At 38.5% G+C, this 27,919-nt stretch overlaps 1 protein-coding gene and 1 non-coding gene across 2 annotated transcripts in view; both read left to right on the plus strand.

Annotated features, from left to right (window-relative positions):
* The window catches only part of STX7 (syntaxin 7), a 49,175-nt gene that overhangs the window by 9,309 nt on the left and 11,947 nt on the right, over positions 1-27,919 (plus strand). Inside the window, exons 3-6 of the mRNA XM_067702067.1 lie at positions 24,025-24,094; positions 26,077-26,170; positions 26,853-26,990; positions 27,760-27,812. Of these exons, the coding sequence (XP_067558168.1) occupies positions 24,025-24,094; positions 26,077-26,170; positions 26,853-26,990; positions 27,760-27,812 (355 nt within the window). The remainder of the gene's footprint in view (positions 1-24,024; positions 24,095-26,076; positions 26,171-26,852; positions 26,991-27,759; positions 27,813-27,919) is intronic.
* On the plus strand, positions 8,148-8,254 carry LOC137205154 (U6 spliceosomal RNA). The gene has a single exon (XR_010934017.1). It is a non-coding gene; the product is annotated as a U6 spliceosomal RNA (small nuclear RNA).

Consider the following 27,919-nt stretch of genomic DNA (forward strand, 5'->3'; position numbering starts at 1 on the left):
CAATTAAAACAGTGTGGTATTGGCATTAAAGACAGACACATAGATCAATGAAACAGAATAGAGAGCCCCGAAATAAACCCATGTATATATCATCAGTTAATTTACAGCAAAGCCAAGAATATACAATAGAAAAAGGATAGTCTCTTCAATAAATCATGTTGGGAAAACTGGACAGCCACATGGAAAAGAATGAAACGGGACCACTGTCTTACACTATACACAAAATTAACTCAAAATGGATTAGACTTGAACATAAGACCTGAAACCATACAACTCCTAGAAGAAAACATAGGTGGTAAGCTCCTTGACATAGATCTTGGCAATAATTTTTTGAATCTGATAACAAAAGTGAAGGCAACAAAAGCAAAAATAAACAAGTAGGACTACATCAAACTAAAAAGTTTCTGCACAACAAAGAAAACCAAAAAGATAAGAAATAACAGGTTCGGTGAGGATGTGGAGAAAAGGGAACCCTTGTGCACTGTCGTTGGGAATGTGAATTGGTTCAGCCACTATGGAAAACAGTGTTGGAGATTCCTCAAAAAATTAAAAGTAGAATTACCATACAATCCAGCAGTACTCTTCCTGGGTTTTTATCCAAAGAAAACAAAAATACTAGATTGAAAACGTATCTGCACTCCCATGTTCATTACAGCATTATTTACAATAGCCAAGATATGGAAGCTACCTAAGAGTCCATGGATAGACGAATGGATAAAGAAGATGTGGTGGGTGGGTGGGTGGATGGATGGATGGATGGATAGATAGATAGATAGATATACACAATGGAATATTATTCAACCATTAAAAGAAAAAGAATGAAATCTTGCCATTTGCGATAACATGATTAGACCTCAAGGGCATTGTGTTACGTGAAGTAAGTCAGAGAAAGGCAAATAACATATAATCTTTCTTATACGTGGAATCTAAAAAAAACCCCAAACCAGAAAAACTAAGTTCATAGGTATGGAGAACAGATTGGTGGTTGTCAGGGGTAGGGGGTGGGAGCAATGGGTGAAGTGGGGGGGGAGGTCAAAAGGTAAAAATATATATTTTTTTAATTAAAAAAAAAAGATGGTTCACAAATTTTGATAATTCAAAAAAAGAAAAAAAAAGGTGGTTTCCTATCCACGTTCCAAGTGTAGATGGAGAGGAGGCAGAAGGACTGACCTCTTCCATTTAAAGAGACTTCCTAGCATCCTACTCACCTCTGCATATATTATTGACCAGAATTTATTTCTTTTTATTTTTATTTGTTTTTTTTTGCGATATGCGGGCTTCTCACTGTTGTGGCCTCTTCCGTTGCGGAGCACAGGCTCCAGACGCGCAGGCTCAGCGGCCATGGCTTACGGGCCCAGCCGCTCCGCGGCATGTGGGATCTTCCCGGACCGGGGCACGAACCCGTGTCCCCTGCATCGGCAGGCGAACTGTCAACCACTGCGCCACCAGGGAAGCCCCTTGACCAGAATTTAGACAGTCACATGGCTACATCCACTACTAGGAAAGCTGAAAGCATCTTTTAGCTGTATTGCAATGTGCTCACTAAAAATGGGGACTGCTCCACTTGAGAGAGAAAGGAGAAATCAGTATTTAGGAGGCAACTAGTAGATTCTACCATGGAAATAGGAAGAGGGTCAAAGAAAAGGTACATTTTTTCCACTACAAAAGAGAGACTCTAGTGAGAGTATACTTGCAAAAGAATTGTCTTTGAAGGTGAGAGGCGATGGGGAATAGACCACTAATGAGTGGTTTGCCTTTTATCTACTGTACAGATTTGGTGCAGAGTGTGATGGGTAAAGATGGAGAGTGTCTGTCTGAGTGTTTCTAAATAAAATAGGCAAAGGCATCAGATAGAGAATGGGAGGGAAGGTTGTTAGAAGTTTATGGAAAGAAGAGAAGATGCATTACTTGTAGTTTTGACAGTTGAGAGAATGGATGTACCAGGGAAACAGAAGCAGAGAAGTGTTGTGTGGCAGTTTGATTACTCATTTGAGGTTTGGGTTCATGAATTTAGTGAAACCAGTCATCACGGTGTATATTTTTAATTCTAAGATTCAATGTTTAAATGATGGGAAGTTTAGATTTCGGTAGAGCAAGTTATTGCTAAAAATCTAACCTACCATCCAGTGTGTATTACTGATAAGGGCTATGCAGAAATCACATGGAAGTGAAAGGGAGAAGTGTGAAATTTCAGTTCACTTTTTTCTACATCTGGTAATGCTAATAATACTGGATGTGATTGAATAAGATGGTACTTTGCACCACATTAGGTGCTTCTCTTCACACTGCATTTGCATCTTTTGAATTTGTGTCAGTACAAATTATCTAATTTTGCAAAAGAAATCTAAAGAGAAGGTGCTGTAAGTAAGGTAATCCCCTTAGACTTAGAATATGTGCATCTGTTCAACTAAAGCTAAAGTCTTCCTGAGTACTGCAGTGGGAAAAGTTTATTTTCATTTTAGCTTTGATTAAGATCAACAAAAACTTGTAAAATATTGAGTTGTACGGTTTAATTTATACCAAAAATATATTGAGTTGTATGGTTTAATTTATACCAAAAATAGCAATCAAAAGATTTTTGATTCTTGGAGGAACCCAAGAATAACATTTAGTAAGACTGGAATTTTGTGAGTTTTTAAAATAGTATTCTGGCAGTTCTGTTTTGCAAAGAGTAGGATAGATGAAACAAAATGTTTTTAAACTTAAGTGGTTTTGTTTTCCTGTTAAACTACTTTTTGTTAAAAAAATAACCTATAGTCTTATTGATTTACTTTACTTGTGAAGTATTTAAACCACATCACAATAATGTAATTTATATTAAACATAAAATATTTAAATACTATAAATACATAAATGTAAAATATATTAGAAGTAAAATTGTATTAAATAATATCACTTTCTAAGTATAAGTAATAAACAGATGTTATAAATTAGAACTTTATTAGAGATTTCTCTGTGGAGCATTTAAAACGGTTAAGAAACTATTTTTATCCTAGGGGAGAAAGTGTTCTGTTGACTCTGAGTCGGCAAGGTGTCTGTGCTCCATCCTTTGCCCTGGCGTTGACAGTATTCTCTGTCGCTGGCCCTAACACAGCATTAAATCTTTCTCAACCCAGTGTTCCAGGCAACCATTCCCAATAGACTGGAGTCGACATCTAAATAAAACTGATTGTTATCCAAGGTCTAGAAGATCATAGTGCATCAAAGACATGCTTAGATTTAGTTCTCAAACTTCAGATTTAGTTCTCAAGGTTTTTTTTTTTAAGTACCATTTTCATTAGCAGTATGTGGAAAGGAGATTTACTCATTTACCTTTTTTTTTTTTTAACATCTTTACTGGAGTATAATTGCTTTAGAACGTTGTGTTGGTTTCTGCTGTATAACAAAGTGAATCAACTTTATGCATACATATATCCCCATATCCCCTTCATTTACCCTTTAACATCCGTCTGTATTTTTTTTGGAGACAGGCTCCTACCTGTGACATATAGGACAAGGATAAGCAAGCCTCTGTGGGTTGAAAATGCTGAGCCTATTATATGAGGTGAACCAGAGTAGAATATTTCACAGGGGCCCTTCATCCTGGAACAGACACACACAATACAGAAAAATGGATTTGGGACACACGGAACACAGAGAAAGAACTCGTGTTTTTGAAGGAAGCAGATAAATATATTGAAATCCATCACATAATTAAACATTGGTTTTTTTTTAACTTAAAAAAAATAGAAGCATATTATATATATTGAGTTGTATACCAATTATTAGTATATAGCTCAGTGAGTTATGTTACAACACCACACATGTCAGGAAATAGAATATTACCAGCCCCCTGAAGCCCTTCTCATGCTTAGAGCCCCCTCCATACTCTCCAGATGTAACCAGTGTCCCGACTTCTAATGTCATTGATTAATGTTCCTAGTTTTTAACTTTATCTAATGGAATCAAGAAATATGTTTTATATTGAAGTTCTTTCTCCCATTAGGTTTGTGCAGTTCATCTGTGTTGTTGCAGGTGGCTGTCAGTCATTTGTTTTCATTACTGTATTCGAGTATACCACATCTAGTTATTCTTTCTACAGTTGGTGGACATTTGGAGTGTTTCTGTATTTTTGCTTTGTTTGGTTTTGTTTTTTGCTTTTATGGACAATGCTGAACATTCTTGTATGTTCTTTTATTTCATATGTGTGTCTAGGAATTGGGTTGCTGGGTCATAGGATATATGTATGTTCAGTTGTAGTAGATACAGGTAAACAGTTACCTAAAGTAGTGGTTCCAGATTGTACTCCCACCAGCCAGGGTATCAGAGTTTGTGTTGCTCCAAATCCTTGCCAACATTTGCATTTATAGTCTTAAATTTCAGTGTGTCCCACTGTGATGTATATTGCAATTCCCTGATTAGAATCAGACTTCCAGAATGTAGCTGAGCTAAGAAAATCAATGGGACAATAGGAAAAGTTTCTAATTAGGCAAGCTGTATGTGCGTGCTTGCTGGTGTCCCGAAATCACATCCAACAGCAGTGTGGCCTGAGTAAGTTGTTTTACCTTCCAAGACATGATTTTCTTATGTATTTTTTGTGGGCCGGATTATGGTCTGTACCAACTTTAACAGGCTATAATTTTAACCAAGTTAAAGTTGTAAAAAATCCTGAAAGCTCTTCTGACATATGCAGGATTATTCTCTTTGTTATTAAGAAACCAGTTGCCATATCTGGACCCATCATGCATGCTTTTAAACTCCCGTAATGGAAACAGTCATTCACAAGTTAGCCACAAGTGGAGTTCCACTAAGAGTTACATATCTAAGTATTAGGAGGTGGGAGAGTTGCGGTCACAAGGGATTCTGGAGTGAATCATGTCAGAAGTAACTAAGTTATGAATTGCAGGAAATTGATAGATAGAAATAACCACAGCTGACCATGAAACACAGTCGTTGAGATAAAATTTTCCCATACGTACATATTATAGTAAATCTTACCAGTGCTAATGAGAACTCTGGCATTTGAGTATTGGTTTAAAGAATAATGTAAAAGAGGGCTTCCTTGGTGGCGCAGTGGTTAAGAATCTGCCTGCCAATGCAGGGGACACGGGTTCGAGCCCTGATCTGGGAAGATCCCACGTGCCGCGGAGCAACTAAGCCCGTGCGCCACAACTACTGAGCCTGTGCTCTAGAGCCCACGAGCCACATCTACTGACCCCGCATGCCATAACTACTGAAGCCCGTGTGCCTAGAGCCTGTGCTCCACAGCAAGAAAAGTCACCGCAATGAGAAGCCCGTGCACTGCAACGAAGAGTAGCTTCTGCTCTCAGCAACTAGAGAAAGCCCGTGTGCAGCAGTGAAGACCCAATGCAGCCAAAATAAATAAATAAATAAAATGTATTTTAAAAAAAGAATGAAAAAGGAAGATAGAGAGTGGCTAAAAGCTAGCCTTTGGAAAATGAACCCAATAGATCCATTGGTAACTTTATAAAATATACTCAGCGGAATGTGTAAGTGCAGAAGTTTTCTGCTTTTTAGCAGAAATATGCATGATATGTCACATGTGCTTATGTGTTTGTTCCGGAAGATTTGAGAAGTCAGAACTTTTTAGAGGGGCATAAAATGTGTGAACTTAATCCCATGTTATAAAGGTTAAGAGAAGGTGACTGAAAAAGGTCTGTGTTGAATCTTAATTGTTTTATTTTTTATCGTTTATCTCCTATAGATTAAAGTTGTTGGTCCAACACAGACTTCTTTAGATTTGAAGTAAATATTATTGGTTTCTCTGTGTTGCAATTAGCTTCTCATTCTGTGTGCGTCCTTTTATTGTTTATTAGGCAGGATCAGTGCTTGGCTCTTGTCCCTGTAAGGTCCTTAGGACTTTGAGAAGAAAAATAAAATCTCTACAAAAGCTTGAGCCCTTTTGTTGTTATACTTTTGAGAATGAATGCAGTTCTTTTAACTACAGTCTGGTGAAAGGGACACTAGTTTTGCACCTTAACACATGACTGCAGAAAAGGGAAGCTAGTATCATTGAGTTCTCCTTTTTGGTTGCCAGGGCAAATTTTCTTTAACAAAAGAACTCCAGTCCTGAGAAGTTAATGAATTGACTGGAACTGTGTATTTACCGAGGAATTGGAGGTGTTACCTTTTGTTTCCTGGGGTGGTCTGGTGGACAGGAAGGCAGTTTACAGAGGGAAAGGAGTTGAAAACGTGTTCATTCTCTCTTTCCCTCCTCTCCTCCCTCCCCTAAAACGCCCTTTGTAATATCTACTTCTGACGTCACACGTCTGAAAATACCTGGTTGAATTTTTTCCCCTTGAGGAGAAAAGCTTTAATAGCTTTCATTTCATTGTTGTGATTCTCTTCATGCCTAAGGTGTTGACATAGAACAGAGCTAGGAGTGGAAATTAATGTCATATCCAAGGGAATTTGAACAGAGAACAACCATCCTTTCTTCTCTCTGGTGATTTTTCCTACATGACTGAACACGAGTGCTGTTTATGACTGAATATTTTCTGTTTGTTTTATGAACTAAAACTTTAAAATATGCTCCAGGGAGCTCTGTCCCTCACTGCTCCTATATGTGAACCATCTACATGCCTCTGTCCTGAACATGAATTTTCTTACTGTTGGTTACAACCCCAATCCCTAGTACTGTGTGTCTTTGCTCCCCATTTGCAACCTAAGTGTACATCCTATTGGTTCTCCCTGTAAAATTTGTCCATTTCTCTCCATCTCTGCTGTCACCACCCAGGTCCCAGCTGCTGCTCTTTCTTCTCGGCATGACTGTAGCCTCCAAAATGTTCTCCCTGCTTCCATTCCTGCCTGTCTACAGTCTATTCTCCATACTATAGCCCAGGTGAACAATCAGTCAGACCATGCCATCTCACAGCTGGAAACTCTGCAGTGATTCCCGTGGCACTCACAATCTGATGTAAATCCCCACCATGCCTCACAACACCCTCCAGATCTGATCCTGCCCCCATTTGCCAACTCCTACCACTCTCCCCTTTGCAGCTGCAAGATTTCAGATTTCAGCCACGTTGGCTGCCTTTCTGCTGCTTGAACAGTTGAGCTCCTTCTTACCTCAGGGCCTTTGCGCTTACTTTTCCTCTGCTTCAGACATCTTCCCGAATCTTCACACAGTTGGCTTCTCCTTGGCTTTTAGGTCTTAGCCCAGAGGTCACATCCTTAGAGATGTTTTCCCTGACCTATCATTTTTGTTCCTCCACTCATTCTTTTTCTCATTAACCAGTTTTTTGTTTGTTTGTTTTTTGCGGTACGCAGGCCTCTCAGTGTTGTGGCCTCTCCTGTTGCAGAGCACAGGCTCCGGACGCGCAGGCTCAGCGGCCATGGCTCACGGGCCCAGCCGCTCCACGGCATGTGGGATCTTCCCGGACCGGGGCACGAACTAGTGTCCACTGCATCGGCAGGTGGACTCTCAACCACTGCGCCACCAGGGAAGCCCAACCAGTTTGTTTTTGTAATGCCTTTGATCAGTAAATTAAACTACCACATTTGCCTACTTATTTTCTGCATTCCCTACTAGAATGGCAGCTCCTGAAGAGAAAGGGCTTAATATACCTTGTTCACAGCTCTGTATTGTAAGAACAGTGCCTGGCCATGAGTCAGCCCTTAATAAAATTGGAGTGAATGACCTCAGGTAGGTTACCCAATGTATCTAAACTACATTTATCTATTTTCAACAAGTAGGGATAAGTGTGCCTCGCATGTAGTAACCATTATAAGTTTATTTCTTTTCTTTCCTTTGACCTTATGGCAGCAATCTCCCCTCACTCATTTGGTAATGAGATGCTGGCTTGTGAATTCTTTTGTGTTTCATCTTTACAATTTTTTTTAAGTGCCAGCATTTTTTTTCCCTTAACTACCAGGGTCTGTAATCTCTTCTGTGGCTGGGGATCGTACCTTTATGCAGAATTATATCTCTCAAGAGTTTTGCATACAGGTGCTAGTAAGGATTTATTGGATGATGAAGGATAGAACAGAAAGGATAGAATAGAAAATTTCAAAAAAGAGAATGTTGTGATTCCAAGATGTGACACTGGAGGGAAGGAACATGGTTTGAGAAGATGGGAAGCTCTCAGAAATCCTGACTGCAATGTAAAATCACCTGAATGAGGAAGAAACAAGTTAAAGAAATCTTAGTGCTCGCTTCAGCAGCACATATACTAAAAATGGAACAATACGCAGACGATTAGCCTAGCCCCTGCAGAAGGATGACATGGGGGAAAAAAAGAAGAAAAATCTTACAGGAAAGGCACGTTACCTTTCTACCTTTCTGTGAGCCCAGTTCTGGAAAAGAAGCAGTTGTTGAATGTGAATAATGGAAAGAGAGAGGGGAATGAGAAGGGTACAGAAATCACACTATGATCCATTGATACACACAGCATTTGGAAGTACTAGGAACACTTCTGGGGGGCTGGGATTGCTGCTTCAGATAATTGAAGGGGTGTCAGGTGGAAGAGGGTCACCCTTCCTTCTGTATGATATTAAGGAGGGCAGTTAAGAGATGAGTAGAAAGAAGTTGCAGCAAATATGAGTGGTCCTTCCAGCAGGGCTTTCCAAGGATGCTGTGGACTGGTACAAGTTACTCATTCATACAGGTGTTTGAGCTTAGGTCAAACATACTTAACAGGTATCTTTTTACTCATTAGTACTGTTTTTTAACCTTCCTCTCACATAAGCACTGTCAGGGTCCTTGTTATGGACTGAATTTCGTCCCCCCAAAATTCGTATTGTTGAAGTCCCAACCCCCAGTGTGGCTGAATTTGGAGATAGGGCCTTTATAGAGGAAATTAAGGTTAAGTGAGGTCATAAGAGTGGGGCCCTAATCCAGTATGACTGGTGTCCTTAAGAGGAGAGACACCAGGGACGCCCAGGCACAGAGAAAAGGCCACTTGAGGACACAGTGGGAAGGAGGCCATCTGTAAGCCAAGGAGAAGCCTCAGGAAAAGCCAGCCCCACTGGCACCTTGACCTTAGACTTCCAGCCTCCGCCCAGAACTGTGAGAAAATAGAATTCTGTTGTTTAAGCTACTAGTCTGTGGTATTTTGTTATGGCAGACCTCACAAACTAAATAAGCCCTGCATTCCTTGGCATGATGCACTGGGATTTAAAGTTATGGGAAACCCAGATAATGGTGAAGTTTGCCTTTGAATCCCAAGATTCTACAGTTTGTTGTAACTAATTGTATTTCAAAAGTAATGTGCACTCCTGTGCTTAGGAAGATATTATTGATCACATGATACAGAATGGAAGAAGAGATATTTATTTTAACTTCTTTTGACTTCTATGAAAAACTCAAGATTCCGAAAGATGTTTTCACTTACTAAATAGCACATTAAGAAGAATAGTTAATGCATAATAATATAGAAATACCTTTATTAAACATGCATTAATTATAAGATTTGCTTTTATTTGAAGCAACTACTGATAATGATCATAAAGATAAGTCAGGACTGACAGTGTGACATCAGTTGTTTTTTCAGCACTTATCTACCAAAATCTCTTACCTGTCAGAGTGCTTTTCCTCAATGGCAACCTGAGGAAAACAGCATTAAAGTCAACTTGCATATTCTTTTCTTTAGTAGCAAATCTAAATGATTCCAGAAATATTTATACATAATTACCTTCTTTCTTTTTTAATGAAAATAGGATAATACTATACCTTTTTTTTTTTTGCTGCTTGTTTTTTCTCTCTTCTATGTTGCTTGAATAATTTGTTATTATATGAATTTGCCATACATCTCAAACGTCTGTGTTTTTTTTTGTTTTTGTTCGGTTTTTTGTGGTTTGTTTTTTAGTTGTGAGTTAAGTTTTATTTGGGGCAAAATGAGGACTGTAGCCCAGGAGACAGCATTTCAGATAGCTCTGAGAAACTGCTCAGGAGTCAAACCTCTGTTAATGGACATTTTATCCTAAAATTATATGTTTAAAAGTTGAGGAGCGGGCTTCCCTGGTGGCACAGTGGTTGAGAGTCCGCCTGCCGATGCAGGGGACACGGGTTCGTGCCCCGGTCTGGGAAGATCCCACATGCCGCAGAGCGGCTGAGCCCGTGAGCCATGGCCTATGATCCTGCGCATCCGGAGCCTGTGCTCCGCAACGGGAGAGGCCACAACAGTGGGAGGCCCGCGTACCGCAAAAAAAAAAAAAAAAAAAAGTTGAGGAGCTTACTGTTTATGCTGACTCCCAAATGAATCCTTCCTCTGAGTTCTGTATAAATAAAATGTGGTGCTGATTATACCATAAAAATTTTCATATATATGTTTCCAGACTCTTATTTAAAAATTAATTTAACTATTGTTAGCTTTTTCCACTATAAATATATTCAATATGCTCAGTAATTGTATTACAGAGTGGCTTCTCTTATTAAATAAAGTTCGTGGTCAGTTGTGTAACTGCTGCTCAGCTGCCCTGTGATGCTGCCTGTGCGTACAGTTCAGTTGTCTCAGTGCTGGTGTGAGAGCAGGACAACAAAACTCAGGCTGGGCTGTTTAGTTTTGGTTTCCTGGAATGGTTTTGACAATTCTTGTCCTCATCTCTTTGACACTTTTTTGTTGTTTTTCACCAATTAATAAGCAATATTTTTCATTAAAGAGTATATTGCCGTTTATACTTACTCCAGTCTGGGTGTTTTCTTAAAGCAGTTATTAATTGGTTTGCATATTAATTGATTTGGAAGAAACCAACGGTCATACAAAATGGTGTTCTGTAAGTCTTGGGACATTTCCTTTTCGAGTCATCTTTCTTGTTTTAGTGTCATTATCATGATCATTATTTGAAGAAACCATTGTTGCAGTAGCATATTACTCCTTTTGAGTATGGCCACCAACTTCTCTGGAATAGTTTGTTCTTCATCCCATTTAACGTCCCAAGAGAATGCCTGCAGACATCACCAAGATCCCCTCGTAGCCTGTGGATTATTATTTTTCTGCTGGGGAATGTGGAAGCCTTTAGCTAAAAATCCAGCTAAGGCCTGTTTACTTGGCAGTGCTCAGAGCACTGCCTTTCTGCTGAGGTGGGGGAGGAGAGCTGGGCAGCGTGGCCCAAATGCATCCAGTGACTTTAGTTGTAGAGTATTGCCTGTACACCCTGCTTTACTCAGAAATCTCATTCTGAAAACAAAAAATCTCATTCTGGAAGATATGTATGTAGGTTAGTATCTTTTAGCTCTCTTTGCTAACTGTGTACTCTGTGCCTCGTATTTGGTATTTTGAATCTGTTTTTTGTACATTGTTATTTGATCTTCTGGCCAACTCTGTCAGATGAGAAATTTTAGGTTTGAAGTGGTTAAGTCACTTGCTCAAGTTCATATAATTATTTTGGAGAGGCTGGCACTTGAACCCAGGACAGTCTGATTCACGTAACACTGTGCATTTGGATCATGTTTTATATTGTACCAGGTCATTGTGCATTTATGTGCATTCATTCATACCATGAGTATTAAGCATCTGTGATGTGCTAGGCGCCGTCTGGATGCCAGAGATATTTCAGTGAATAAAACAAGCAAAATACCTACCTTTATGGAGCTAACCTTTAGTGAGAGAAGACAGACAGAAAATAAATAAGTAAATAGTGTATTGGAAGGAGGTGTTAAGTGTTATGAGAAGCACCCTGACGAAAACATAACAGTGGGGATCTGGTATCCTGGAGAGGGGACTGCATTTCTAAATGGGATACACAGGGAGCCAGGATAGGCCTTACTGAGGAGATGATAGTTGTACATGTATTTAAAGGAAGTAAGGGAATGCACCCTTCAGTATCTGGGGAAAGAATATTCTAGATGGGGGGATAGCAGGTACAGGGGCCCTGAGGTGGGAGCCTGCCTGGGTGTTGGAGGAGTGGAGGAGGGGTCAGTGTGTGCAGAGCACACAGAGGGCAGATTAGGGGCTGGGGAGGGCGCTGGGGGGTGCCTTACAGGCTATCGTAAGAATTCAGGCTTCTACTCTGGGTAGAACCAGCCTTTTGAGCATGTAAATAAATGGAAAGTCGATACATAGATAGGAGAATGTTCTCATCTAGTCAGCATTACACTTTATTTTCTCTCTGTGTAATAGAACTCAGAAGGATTCATTTGTAGAGACAGCATAAATGGTTAAGTTCCCCAACTTTTAAACCTATAAACTTAGGATAAAATCTCCATTAACAGAGGTTTGGTTAAATGACGTATGGCACAGTCACATAATAGAGGAAGCACAGTGTTGGTCTTAACTAGAGTTTTGGATTTGTCAAGTGGTTAAGGTAAGTGGAGAGAGGGGCTTGAGGGGATATAAGCAAGAGAGTGAAGATGATGACATTTAAGCTGACTGTGGCGTTTAAATTGGGTCAGGAGGCAAGCGAAGACATGGCGGGAAGGGGAGGTCATGCGAGGGAAAGTGGCAAAGTGGCAGGACCAAAGGATGCTAGGTCCTGGGTGGGTCAGAGGCTCATTGGGTCAGGGTGCCAGTGGGAGAGAGCTAGACATACAGGAGGTGGTGATTTGTCGGTGGTGTGTATGAAACTAAGGTTATGGAGGAGTTACGGTTGCTGGTAATGAGAAGGCATTTGGTAAGATCTTGGAGTGTGTGATTACGGGAGGGTGGAGGACAAGATCATTTGGAGAAAAGCGTGCAAAGAAATGAGGCCAGGATGGTGGCAGGATTATCAGCATGGGTATTTAAATCACTAGGAGTTGAGAGAGGATGTGACAGTGACATTGAGCTAGGAGCTAAAGCCATCAGCAATTCAAGGGCTGTGGCCTGAGCAACCCAAAATGGCAACAGCTGTTAACGGGGCTCATGCTTTCTGTGCATCTAATCTTTCCTTTCATTTCTGAATTTGTCTTTCTCTTTTCTTCCCTGAGTTCCTCTAGTTTCTGCTTCGCTGCTGCCTATTATCTGGCCATCTTGTCTATGAGCTGTTTTGTGATTTTCCTTTAAAATTGCAATTGCCTCACTGAGTTAAAACAAAAAAAAGGGTGCTATTTTGGGTTATAATTTTCACCTTATCCACTTCTGTGGCAACATTTTTTCCTGCTGCATTTTCTTTGTAGCGAGTTTTGCTGTTCTTTTCCACAGTTTTATATAATCTTTTGCATGGCTGCTCTTTCTGTTCTCTTGGTTGTTGTTCAGTGGAGTGAGCTTGCTTTTCCTGGCAGGAGACAGCTGTGAAGGGAGAGGGTGCCCAGGCTGTGCCCTCGGGCTCCTTCCTCTCTGCACTGCCCTGAGGCACTGTTTCTTTCCCCCTCTGCCTCTCAGAACCTAGCCTGACATAGGAGAGTTCCCCCTCCAGTCCAGACGTCCCCCTGTCACTCCATTGGTTCCCCAGTGCATAAGGCATCCCCTTCCTCTTAGGGAAAGGTGACACTTTCAGAGATGAGCAGCCTGGGGCCCCGAGCATGGTCCAAGCCTCTGCTCTCCACCTCTCTCAGCAGAGTGTCTGCTTCCTGTCAGCCCTGCCCCGGTCCCCCTTGGGAATCACCATCATCTCCTGGTGGCGCACACTTGCTGGTGACATTTTGGCGCTCTGCCTCCCCTATTCTCCTCTGCAGCACCCCTGTTTCCTATCCCATCCCCATGGCTTCCCACTCACGATCTGCTCTTTTCTGTTTCTTCTGGCCACATGTACATATTTTTGAGAATTCTTTTGTGGTCTTAATTTCTCTGAAAATGTAGCTTACGTGGGTTTTCTTTTTTCCTGCCTCTCTGCACCGTCTATATGGCTTGAAGAGGGAAGAAGAGGGAAGATTCAGGAAAAAACTTGTACCATGTTCCTATAGGAAGCAGAAATCCATTTGCAGTGTTTTAGTAAAAACATGTGAACAGCAGGGCCTTGCAAATAAAACTGATTAGAGGGCTTCCCTGGTGGCGCAGTGGTTGAGAGTCCTCCTGCCGGGGGACACGGGTTCGTGCCCCGGTCTGGGAAGATCCCACATGCCGCGGAGCGGCTGGGCCCGTGAGCCATGGCCGCTAAGCCTGCGCGTCTGGAGCCTGTGCTCCGCAACGGGAGAGGCCACAACGGTGAGAGGCCCGCATACCGCAAAAAAAAAAAAACAAAAAAACTGATTAGAAATTCGGACTGAGATAAACAGTTGAGGAATCACTGCCATATGAGCTGGAGGTGAACTTCCTCACATGGCTAATACTCAGGCTGCTTTTGGAGCAGACTGTCGGGCCATCTGGTGGATGACAGGAAGGAAACTCATCCAGGAGGTGAGGAGGGCCAAGGAGGGCTCAGGAAGGCTGGAGAACCGCAAGGAGTAAGGCTGCCCCGCTGGCAAATCCCCCTGTGTTAGCTGAGTACACAGATCACCTACTCAAGGGGCCATGTCCTCCTCTTGACCTCTCTTACTCCCGATTCTCGACTCTCTCTGAGCAGGTCAGCTGAGCAGGGCCACATGATAAGATGTTAGGACTGAACATCTTTGCTAAGACAGAGCTTGCAGTGTTCTGGCCATCTTAGAAATCCGAAGTACTGTTTACATACAGTTTTCAAATGGCTTGTTTTTGCACTTTGTTCATTTTTAAGAATCATGACTCTAGATTTAACTCTTTTATTAGTCTACAGTAGCTTTAAAATGCCCTAAATTTCTACTTCGTTAGCCTGTGTGCCTTTCTCCCTCTAAGTATTTGGAAAGAAAACCAATGAGAAATTTAAAATTAAATGTGTTCTAAATGGGAGATTGCTTCATGGAAGCAGGACTTGCCTGCAAGTGTTGGAGTGCCAGGAAGGAGGGCACAGTAAACCAGCAGGCTTGGCCCCGAGGCGCAGGCTTCCCCTGAGCTTTTCAGCTCAAGACTCATCCTTTAGAAGATCCTTCAGTTTCCTCCCCACCGTTCACATCAGTTCTTTTACCCACAGAGAAGATAAGCTCCCTATTCAGGTCACAAGACAGAGCATGAGATAGAGAGCCTATTGGAAAAAAGCCCATAATTATTTTAGTAGCTTTGTTTCAGATTCTCTAAGGAGTTTTTCTACTTAACATGTGCTTTTTAGAATTATAATATACTTTTCTGGGACCTAGTTCACTTGATTATTTTTCTCAGAACCTTTTTGTGTTGAAACTTATTTTCAACTAGCTGATATATTTTCTCATGATACATTATCCTATGCACCTTGTACTGTGTAATGAGCCCAACCTAATGATTCTAACTCTGATTATAGTAAACTTACCAGTAATAGCATCTCGTGTTCTTACAGAAATCTATGCCATTTTGAAAATGTTTTTATATATATCGTCTGTAATATTTCAACCCACCCTTTAAAATAGACAGAGTGTTTGATAGGTGAGGAGTTGTCTAAAACAGAATTTGTTTTTATTAATATTTAGTTGGGTTTTTTTTCTAGTTCAGTTTCTTACTTGTGTGTATACATGTCACTGTCAGGTGGTAGCTGAGTTCGCTCCTAATTAGGGGTTATAACTGTCTTGTGTCAGTTGATATTTATCATTATCTCTACAATTCTCATAACTATATCAGAGTTTATTAAGTTTCAACACCCTCCTACAGCATGGTTCACATTAATATATATTAATAAGAATATTCTTACTGTTCATTTCTGACTTTCAGGAGAAAAACATTAAGCCACTTCATACTGTTTGCTCTCATTTATTGAACTGTTTCTGTTTCCAGTACAAGGTGCTTACATACACTGTCCTCAGTTGAAGTTCATCATAACTGAGGAAGAGGTGATTCCCCCCCTGCTTGACTGGTGAGGCAGTTATAGCTTGGAAAGATGAGGTCAATTGCCCAAGGTCAGCAGCCAGCAAGAAGTGAGGTCAGATTTCCAAATCAGACTGTCTGGCTCCCAGGCTGCTTGCTGGTCAGTGTTACACTCTACTTCTTCTTCCTCAGTGTGATGTGGGTGAGACCAAGTCAGAATCTCAAAACCACTTGTCCAAGGGTTTTAATAACCATTATTTTTTTCTACGATTGACAGTTTCAACTGTGAATTATTTTGGGTTGAGCAACAGATATTTTGTGCTAAAAGAGCAAGTAGTTGTATTCTGTTCTCCGTTGTTTGGAGACATTTCTTTGAAGGCGCACATGCCTGTTAGGGCTGGCCCAGGAAGCCCAGCCACTCTCAGTGGTCAGACATAATCCTCCCTGGTCCCCAGGGCACTCTGACAGGTGGTGACATTACGCAGCCCCTGATGCCAACTGTTGCCTACAGTTGTACAGCAGAAAAAAATACCCTTTGCTATGAAGCGTTTTTTTCCTTAGATCATCCACTAGATGGCAGCAGACTCACGTGGAACAGAATGGGTGTTTGGTACTGAAAATAATGAAGAGCCAGAAAGGGGATGGTTTGGGTTTTGTGGAAATAATAATGCACCTTTTCTGGATGTGTAGGAAATAGTGTTATCTTTACGTCATGAAAAATGTAATATATACTGTAAAGTCACCTCTCTAGAAGTAATGGTGCAAATAGTTGCAGATTGTAGATAATGCAAAAATAATTTATTCATTCTATTGTTGTAGAGGTGCATCTTGATTTAATCCTATCTCAGTTTATCAGTATCAGGTGAATTTTTCTTCAAGTAACTGTTTATGGTTATGTAAAATATTTGTTCCTTAATTTTTATGTTTCACAGGGTTTTTTTCTTTCAAATTAGACATATGCCAATAAAAATGAATATGACTGCTTCATAAATTCACAGTATCCCAGGCAAGGTAATGAAATGAAACCCAGTAGACATGACCTGGAAGAAGCTAGGAATGATTATCAGTTTTTCCAGATCACCATCCTGTTTGTCATCTACCTAGAAACCTCTTTTTTATCTCTCTCTCTCTTTCTCTGAACTAATTTTGCTTAAACATTTTTGAACATGGTCAACTTGAGTAAGGCAAGAGATCCTCTGAACCACTATCCTAAAACTAGGAGATAGTCAAAAACTGGAGAGTAATAAAATAATAGATTGGTAACGACATAGTTACTCTACAAAAATGTTCATCCAGTACAATGAAAAACGATAATTGTTTCTAAATTAATGTGAGAAGAGCAGCAATTGAAAATAATAGCCCATACAAGCCAGCACCTGTGAGGTACTGGTAACATTCTTTCTGAAAATTGCAGAAATCCAACCTAGTATACATGCGTGTTCAGTGGAAGATTTGCAGCATTGTTCAGTTTTGTGTGAAACAGACCACATAGTGAGTACTTAGTACACTCAAGTACCATACTGAATTGAGTTTGTGAATACAAAGTTTTAGGAATTTTTACTAGTTTAGGACAAGGATCGGCCAATTTTTACTATAAAGAGCCAAATAGTAAACATTTTAGGCTTTGCTACCCACGTATGGTCTCTTGTGTATTCATTGTTGTTTTGTTTTTTGTTAACCCTTTCAAAATGTAACAACCATTCTTAGCTGGAGGGCTGTATAAAACTAGGCTGGAAGCCCCGACAGGTCATAAATGGCTGACCCTGGTGTAAGAGGGTAATACTGGTCATATGTAAATTGATGTCTCTGGAATCTTGCCAGTTCATAAGACCTGAAGAAAGGACAGGTGTTTATTTCCTGATCAACTTCAGTAGGGCGGAAGAATCCTTGTGGTCCACTGGTAGGACTTGAAATGTACTTTGAACACTACTTGCAACACCTAAGCATCTCAGCTCAACTCCTATTAAGTTACTCGAAGTTAGCACAGACTTATTTTTCCTTTGTTTGCTTTGGCAACTATCATACACCTGGATTATGAAATGATCTTTTTAAAAGCCTTTTACTTTTAGCCCTTTTAGGACACTGAAAAATACTGTTTTAGAAACTAAGAAATCTATATTCTAATCCCAGCTCTTCTACTGAAATAGCCATAGTTTCTTGGACAAATCAGTTATTCTGTTTGGTTCTCAACTTCATGTATATAATAGAATTGAACTAATGCCATATAATATTTCTCCTAAATTTGATTCAGTAATTTCAAATTTATGTTTCCATAGGCCCTTTATCACCTGATCAGATGATACGTTTACTTGATCCTCAAGTTTAGAGCTATACAAAGTAAAGATATACAAGTAAATGAGTGTTGATGTCCAGAAACCCTTCACTGTGCCCGGTGGGTAGTGGATGGCCGGACCGTGTCGAATAAATGAGTAATAAAGGAGCATACCTACCTTTCTTAGCTTTCTTCTTATATATGCCTTGTGTTTTAGAAATACATATGACTTCTTATATAGGATTCAGTCTTTCTAATGCTCTTTTGTTGTTCAGTTTAAAAAATACTCGTTGAGTGTGAACAATATGGTGGGTTCTAGAGATACAGTAATGAACAATGGATACCTAGTTCTTGCCTTTAAGGAGTTTACCCTTGTGGTTGGGGGAACCAGTCGGTAATCTGATCATTTCAAGTTATGTCTAAGTATGGTATTAGAGGTTTGAATCTCCAAAACAAAGTGTCTAGTGTCTTACTTCAAAAACAATACAAATGCCACCTCTGTTAAGGCTTTTTGGATTGTCCTTCAATTGAATGCCTATATTATAGGTCCTCGTTTGAAACATTATTGTAACATTTATATAATGTACCTTTTTTTCCTCCTTTTCTAGATTACATGCTGCCTGAGTGTAAGGGGCCTTGTCTTACATTTGTATTCATGAAAAGCATCTAGCAGTCATTAATTTAATGCACTCTGTTAGGCAAAGCATAATGGTTGCGTTTCTAAGAAAGTTCAATTTATGAGATACTGTGTTATTAAAATTATTGTTTCAGAGTGAGAAGAAGGTTGTCAGCTAAAGCATTTGACTTGTAAAGAACTTCAATATTTACGAAACCTAAATAGCACTAAGTAAATCTAGCTTTTGATTACAAGTAGCTTGTTTTATGAGTCTGGCCTTTCTTTTTGTGATTGTTGCTAGGACTCTGACTGTTAATCACCTGCGTTACTCATAATGGAGGTAAGCAAAGCCCAAAGACTCTTAGACTAGTTTAACAACCAGTTTTTTCCCCTAAGACTGGTTCTGTAATGATGCTTCCCAGTGGTCATGGTATTATAAACCAAAAAGAGCCAATGTAATAAGAATTTGGGGTATCAGATGACCAAAAATAAATGTCCATTATAGTTCATACCTTTTGTTTCCGATAATGAACATATTTCCCTTTTTGCATACTTAAGCTTGAAAAAATTAAAAAGCCCCTGTCTAACATGGTACCGCTTTCACTCATACAACCTGAACTCCTCTCCCATCTCTACAGATGGATAGGACCAAGGCCTGTTTATTTCCTGCATCCAGTGCCAGGTCTAGTGGGTGATTTCCAGTCCATTCCTCCTCTGCTTCTACCAGATGGAGGTGTGATTATATTCCTTATTTGGATATTGTCTGTAAATCACCTCAAGGGATGGAAGAAAATTTGCAAGTGAGTAATTAGGTGTAAATGTGAACTATTTCCCTTCACTTTTGCCCCTTAGTTCCTAAATCTGAGTGTTCTTTCTGGCTGTGGGTGAAGCAGCACCAAGGAGTGGGGGTTCTTTGAGAGCGTAAAGATCCCATGGGACTGCAGGTCACCTTCCCAAGACACTGTCTCTCAGATGACACCGTAATTGGGTCTTCAAAAGGCCATTAAAGATTCTAGAAGTCCAGCAGCTTCCAGATAATGGAGTACTGGGAGACCAAGGAATCCCGTTGTCCTTGGAAGTTCTGTTAATTTTTTTTTCTCTGTCAATTGAATATCTTGATCAAAAGCACCGGTGTGTAGAATACCGTGATTGTGACTAATATATGGATTAGGAAGCTGGTAGAATCATGGGGGGGAGGGCAGTAGAAGAAGCATAACAAAATCCACAGTACTGCTGTTTCAGTGAGTATGAAATTCCGCCTCCACCACGAAGGAAGGAGTGTCATCATCTTGCCACTGGGTGACTGGCTCATAGCCCCATAGATGGCGCCACATCACTTATTTACTTTTGACACTCTTGCTGCAACTCGGTACATGGCATTTCCAGTAATCATGTTAATCTGAGAAAGGGGAAGTCCAGTTGGTGAGCCTACAAGTGGTTTTTATTCTTAAACCATTGCTGGTTGATTAGTCCAGTGAACAAGTGCTGTAGAAGTTGGGGTGAGGGGCAGGCTGGTTAACATACACAGAACAAAATCTAGAAAGAGATAAACTAACAAGGTAACATAACACCTAATACATAGCAGGCAGCTCAGGTCACTGGGTCACCTAGTATACCACTGTTTACTTCTTATCCAGGGCTTAGTAGCAAAACTAGAACTGTTCCTCAAAAGATAACATTGGTTTGCCAAAGAGAGCATGATTTTGCTCCAAGATTCTAAGGGACTCCTGTGGGTTTTTTTCTTCCTAGTGGGACTTGCCACTAGTGTTATACAGAACTCTGAAATTGCACAGGCGCTTGAGTTACCATTGGATCAACCGGGTCATTAAAGCCAACTTGTAGAGCTGCTTGTACCAACACTTGAACTAGCTGGATAGCCTTTTCTTTTGCGGAGCTGAAGCCAGAGCTGGCAACGTTTGGGGGCATTCAGTAAAATGGGTTGGAGCCACATAAAAAGTCTCACTAAGCACTGTTTCCCTATTTGTATTTGAGACTGCAAAGAAAAGCAATTTGTCATTTACTTTGCAGGAGTATGTCAGTGATCCATACGGATTAATGGACCAAGATTCTTCACCAAAGAAACAGGGTCCTGTATTTTCACGGAATTTATCTTCTATCTACTGGCATACTTCCATCCTTCCAAGGCATTGAAGAGTGCATGTTGCTTCTTGCCTTTCAGATCCTAAAAGCACATGTAAGCAGTGTGTTGGACTAGTGTAGTGTCCCATTGGAGGAGAGGATCAACAACCTTGACAACTAACTTGTAGTACAGAGATAAAGAGTATATATAACCCTAAGATAAGACTGTGAAGGCTCTACGCCATCCCATCCAGTTGAAAACAAACTCCTTCTCATGTTTTCTATTTTTTAGGGTAGAGCAAAAAGTATTTACCATATCAGCAGGTTTATACAAGGTGCCAGAGATTGTGACGATCTGTTCTAGTAAATAGATCACATTTTGAGGAGCACTGCAGTTGGAGTCACCATTTGAATAAGCTTCTGCTAGCCATCATAACTCTTTGCCTTCTGCATCCTCCAGACAGGCCAGTTAAATGGGAAGAGGGGAATAGGGGAGACTTCACCCTGCTCAGCTTGTCAGGTCTTGGAGGCCTTTCTGAGCAGTACACAAGAATAGGTGTTGCTCCTGGTTTTCTGTTTTGTTGGAGTATTGCGCCCTCAGGGGCTCCCGGTTATCTCTTCCTTTGCATATAAGCCCTTACTCAGGGAGAAAGGGTGAAAACGGGTTGCTGAGTGTATCTGTTTACAAAAACTAGGGAAATAACCACTTGGTAGATTTAGGCTCCTTCCCACTGGGCCTATCAGAAGCATGTCTACTTAAATTTTTTAAGGGCGGAACAGTTTTATATAGCGTTCATACATTAAAGTTATTTATCCTTTCCAGGATTGATATTCTTTTCAATCTTTCTTTTGCTATTCATGTTTTCAGTGAATATTATCAATTTTTAAAGTTCCTGTTCCTGGCTGATTTTTGTACTGGCTGTCTGACCTTTTCTCAGTTATTTCTGATTCTTTCTACATGATGGAGATTGCTCCTTCCTATGTCTTTACCTTTTTCAAGGCTTTTGATTGTAATTATATTATCATCTGCTTATTTTTCTTGATTTTTACCAATCTGATATGTGTTGATTATCAATGAAGTTTAATTTCTCATATTTTTTTTGCTTATTATAATTTTAAGATGATACCTTTTACCCATTTTTCATTGAGCTATTTTTATATTTCCAGTTTATAGGATTCTTTTCTATATTAGGGATATTAACCCCTTTACTCATTATATGCTGCAGGTATTTTCTCCCGTGTACGTACACACACACACACACACACACACACACACACACACGTTACTTTTATTTATTTGTAATGTAGATACATATTTTTCATATAGTATTTTAAAATTTTGTGTATGTTTTGCCAGTTTGACATATTTTCCTTCATGGTTTTTAGTTTTATATCATACTTGGATAATATTTTATACCTCATGCCAAGATCATAAATAAGATTGTGTAATAAATACATTTTTATAGTTTTATGTAGCAGTTTAATAGTTTCTTATATTAATAATTTATTACAGATTTATTTTACTTCATGAGGTAAGCTAGAGTTCTCTGTTTTAACCCCCAAGTGGTTAGTCAGTTTTCCTCGTGTCATTTATTGAGCAATCTATTTTTTTTTTCACTTATTGTGACCTTTTTTAAAAGACAAGAGCCCTCTCGATATGTGATAAATGCCTGCATCAGTTTGTCTTATCAACATACTTTTTTTGAAAATAAAAGCTTTAAACCCCCTATAAGGTAGCCCAAGAAAATCTGCTGAGGTTAAGAAGGAAATATGTAACTAATTGGAAGCCGCCATATGTTATAAAACAGCAAACAAAATTCCTCCACCTCACAAAAGAAAAATCTGTTACCGAAAAGAACTGCAAAAAGAAATTCCTTTGTAAGTAGCTGAATGGTTAACAGTTGCTATATGATTCCTCTCCAGCATTTATATTTTTCATCTTTGACTTGAAACCAATATTTATTACATCATTCTCAGTGAAAAAAAGTTATCCTGTGCTTTGGAATACAGTCATTCCTTTGATCCCATAAATATCAATAAATAGTGACTATATAAAAGCATTTAAGCTGTATAAATAAATGATTATTTTAAATGAAAAGAATGGGTGGGTTGAATCATTTTTCTCTAGTTCTTGGAAGTGTGAAAGTTTCTTACTTTGAGATGGATTTTCAACTTGTTTCTACTTGACATTTTATTTGTGTATATAAATGCGTAAAACTAGGACCTCCCCTTTTGTAAAGAGCCCCTTTTTTTATTACAGTGGTCATAGACTTCTGAGTGGTGAACTTAGCATAAAATATTTAAAACCTACAGAAGAGTAAAAGTATAGTACAGTGAATTTTTTATATACCCTTTACCTGGGTTCACCAGTTGCTGACATTTTTCAACTCTTGTTTAGTCTCTCTCTCTCCAGATTCAAATTCAAGTTTCTCCAGTTGTCTCCACAACTTTTTTATAGTTTTTGTGGGTTTGTCTTTTTTTTTTTTCCTGATTCAGAATCCAGTCAAAAATCATACACTGGGTGTTTTAGTGTTTTGTGTTTTTTAGTTCTTTAATTTAGAAAGCTTTCCTGCTTTCATACTTTTTTTCTTTTGTTGACATTGACATTTTAAAAAGTACAGGCCAGTTGTTGTGTAGATTAGCCCATAATTTAAATTGGTCTGATTTCTTTCTCATGATTAGATTTGGGTTAAATATTTTGGCGAGCAAAATACATAGGTCATATTGTGACTTTCGTGTTACATTATGTCAGGAGGCTCATAATGCTAGTTTGTACCATTGGTGGTCCTAAATTTGATCATTTGTTTTATAAGCAACAGATTTATCTTCGATAAAGTTAACTCAAAGTAGTGACATCTGTGTGATGATAATTTGAGGTCATGTGAGTATCCCCATGGTTTTAGCGTCCTTTGATCTTTGCTTGAATCACTTATTACATAGTTGAAAAATAATTTTTCTAATTTTGTTATTCCCCCTTCATTTATTAACTATAATTCATTCACTTTATATCCCAGTGAATTATGTAATTGTAACAATTATTTTCCTTACAATTTTTATGCCAGTAGAGTTACGTGAAAGTCCATGTGCCATTGTACTAAATGTTCTGATGGAATAGGGAAGACGATAATATTTTTGGCTCATAATTGCCGTTTCACATGGTAAGGTCCCCACACAATACTCTTGAAAATAAATCCATTGTCTCTAATCTTGAGTTTTAATTAATTTAATTAATCTTGAAAATTAGTCCATTGTCACTAATTAGATTTGAATAAACCATTTCTTTTTTGTTTCTCAACTAATACTTCTTATATTTATCTCTTTGTTTTTCTGTCTTTTTCTAACTGTCCTATTGTTTGTATTAATTTCTATTGCCCTAACATTTGTAACAATTACACATTTATTTTCTATCATAATAGCTGCAGAAATACAGAGGACTCTGAATCAACTTGGAACACCTCAAGATTCACCTGAATTGAGGCAGCAGCTGTAAGTATTAATTAAACAAGAAAAAGGAAATGGGAAAAACCACCTATTGTTATGTTCCTTTGATAGTGTGTAGTGTTACGTTTATTGGAGAAAACAATGGAAAATTAATAAGGTTTTTCTGCTGCCTCATTTGTACTAAGCTTTTGTGTAGGTTTTTTCCTGTCCAGAGTGGGCAGATGTGTTTCTTCATTTTAAAGATCTGGCTTACTCTATCAAAGCAGAACTTCTTTGGTTAGCTTTCTTATACCTTTTAATAGGTTGTTTTTGATGGCTTTGAAAAACGGTACTCTGAGCTTCTCTACTTATGTGATTCATTTCCCATAGCTAACAATCCATATGATGATTTTTACTTCACTGAGATTCAATGCATATCCAATATGAACTATGCCCCTAAAAGTTTATATTTACATATTTGAATTTCAGAAAGCATTAGCCTCTGTTTAAAAAAAAAAAAGTTGTAATGAAGTTATCTAGTACATATTTGAATAAATTAACATGCTATTAGAAAAACAGCAATAATACTTCATGGGTTACAGACTTTACAGAGTGTTTTTACACATTTTCTCATCTGAAACTTACAAAATTGGAGTGAGCTAGATAGATTAAAAGAACTATTTCCATTTTACTTATAAGGAAAACATGTCTGTTTGGGGTTTGATGATTTGCCCAACATTATTCTGAACCTGAATCTTAAATCTTAGTTCAGCACTGTTAACAGCTACAAATTTCAAGTAATATATATGTAATAAGTGATATGCCAAACATTAGCTACAGAAGGAAAAATTGCAAAGAAGAAATTAAGAGATAGGTAATAGTAATTCATATTTTTATGAAGTACAATTTGAGGAATTTGCAGTTGTTTCTAATTTGTATTGCAGTTTTCTGCAGTGGGTAGATATCAAGGAGCTAAACATGCCCCAAATCTAAATAATAAACCATCATTTATTAAAATAAAGTAAAATGGAATAGAAACCATAATTCTTAGTAGTTAATAATATTTTGCTAAGGTTAATAGTGGAGATTCTGAATATGTAGACATCATTAAAGTCTTCTTTTAGAATTTTAATTATATTACTTTTTCTAAAGATTTTTAAAAGGCATATTAAAGATAGGGCACTTGGTAAGTATATAAAAGTAGGGTATAATTCTTCCTTATCAGTCAAATACAGATATCTATACGAAAACATATTTTTACATAGTATCATTATTTTAAAGGATCCTAAGTGTGACCAATACATGTTTAAAATGAGAGATAATATATATGAGAAGTACTGATGTTGTACTTGTAAAGCATCACATTAATACAGGCTTTTTTTTAGTGCTAATTTCTTTAGTTAGAGATCTTAGTTTTTACTTCATAAGCTAGCTAGCAAGATAGATATAAATAGCTATATAATTTACCTCTTTTACTCTGTTCTGTTCTTTTTACAGAGGAGTGCTATTGTTTTTTCCACAGCAAACTTAAATAATAGTAAATTCGTATTATTACTCGTCTCTGCTTTTTTTTTTTTTTTTTTTAAGTATAGGATATAAATGTTCAGGTAGAGAAATATGAGAGGCTGGCTGTACCCTGAGACCTGGGAACTGGGCAGAGTTAAAGACAACAAATCTTCTTTACTTATTCAACTGACGTCCCAATTGTGGGATGCACATCAAAGGCTCCCACAGCCACCAAATCTCAAACATCATACACCTTACAATCTCCTGTTGGCTTTTGTCATCTTCCTTTCTAAATGGCTGCTGATTTATTTCTCAGAGCTTGGTTACTCCATGTGTGAGTAAAGAACCTTCCACATAGTATTTGTTCAATATTTATGAAAGAATAGAACCTGAAAATTTTGTTTTCATAGAGAAAATTTGGAGCCAGTCTATAAAAAAGTGATTTTTCTAAAACTATTCATCAGGGTTGAATCAAGTGGCGGAGTTATAGCTTAAAGAAATGTGTTAGTTCTATTGCTATAATGTGTGTTTTCTCATTTTAGGCAACAGAAGCAGCAATATACGAACCAACTTGCCAAAGAAACAGATAAGTACATTAAAGAGTTTGGATCTCTGCCCACCACCCCCAGTGACCAGGTATGAAGCTTTAAGACACACTGTTGATGTATTGAATGTGAAAGAAATCAAATGTATTGTAGGATTTTTGAACTGTTGTGCTAGAAAGGAAATTAGGGGGAAAAAATCAATTTGAGATTAGTTCACAGAACACAAAACTATATTTAATTGCCCAGGTAGTATCCTTTGGTTCAATAAAGCAAAAATTATTTCCATGCACTTGCCCTGACCCATAATTAAGTAAGTGCTCAGAAAATGCTTCCTGAGTAATTGTTTCCTGGCCTTCCAGGACTGACTTCATAAAACATACACGCTCATTCAAGATGTGAGGTTTCCTAGGGGCACATGTATTTATTACCCTGCTTATTACTTTGTGGAAGTTATTACTTAGGTGAGTCAAAGGTTTTATTTTCATTAAAAAAAAATACTTTAACATAAAATCATGGCCCAGTTTTTAGGATGAGAACTTGAGGTGAGAAATCCAACATTATGGGCCTTTTGCCTCAAGGTAAAATAAGCACAGTATTTGAACATACTGTCAAATTGTTCAAAATGTTATTGAGTTAATCAGTAAGGCCCTGTAATAGGAGAGTGAGTGAAATTTTCAGAATTAAATAAAGAGCAGCAAAACAGCTTTTGCAAATTCTATAGAGCTTCACAGCTTGATTCTGGTAGGTTTCTTTCCCCCCCGGCTTTCCTCTAGCGTCAAAGGAAAATACAGAAGGATCGCTTAGTGGCGGAATTCACCACATCACTGACAAACTTTCAGAAGGCGCAGAGACAGGCTGCTGAGAGAGAGAAAGAGTTTGTCGCTCGAGTAAGAGCCAGTTCCAGAGTGTCTGTAAGTATTTAAATCAGCACTGTAAAAAGAACGTGGTACCCTCCAAGGGCCCCGTGAAGAGCTATACGGCATGTTTCTTGAGTCGTAAAGACCTGTGAATATCTTGGAAATCGGTATTTGAATACTTATTTTCAGGTGTTTCTAATCAGTTTTTAAGAAGGATGATCATTATGTATTATTGTGGTTATTCTGTCAATGTTGTGGAACAAAAGATTATGTAAAAATATAGAAACGTTTTGTCAGAAAAGATTAGAGTCAAATCCTAACTTGAGCCTGAGGCTGTTACTTTGTATTCGTGCTGGAGTAGAGAGCACTTTAATCCTGCATTATATGAAGATGATGTAAATGAACAGTGAATATATTGTATGAATATTTAAAACGAATGTACACCTGGAGAAAATAAAGGATAAGTTAGAGTGGAATCTTGACTTAATCTAATTTTAAATCTCCCTAGAAACTATCACAGGTTGTTTCGTTGTTCCTTAACATAGAGGTTCCAAGACTACATTATGTTTTAATCAAATAATATTTGTTATTTGGCCCTTGAGAATATTTAATGAATTCCTTCTTTGTCAGCTTAGGATATAATTTTTTTTATTACTTGAAGTAATTGACCTAAAATACTAGAACAAGAACTTTTCTCTCTCTTTTCTTACACCTGCACTCCAGTGTGTACATAAATCGGTTTAGATTATTATGAAGTAAAATGTGAGTGTTGTGTGTTTTTCCTTTGCATCTTCTCAATCCATTCTGTTACTAAATTATTCAGGGTGGTTTTCCTGAGGAGAGCTCAAAAGAAAGGAATCTTGTGTCCTGGGAAAGGTAAGAAGTATAAAACATTATACAGATCAAAAGATAATTCTTCAAATACGTTTTTTACATCACAGTCCCTGGGCAGAATTAAAGCTTTCAGTATATATCATGACTAT

This window comes from Pseudorca crassidens, chromosome 13, assembly GCF_039906515.1.
Source record: "Pseudorca crassidens isolate mPseCra1 chromosome 13, mPseCra1.hap1, whole genome shotgun sequence".
Classification (NCBI taxonomy): domain Eukaryota; kingdom Metazoa; phylum Chordata; class Mammalia; order Artiodactyla; family Delphinidae; genus Pseudorca; species Pseudorca crassidens.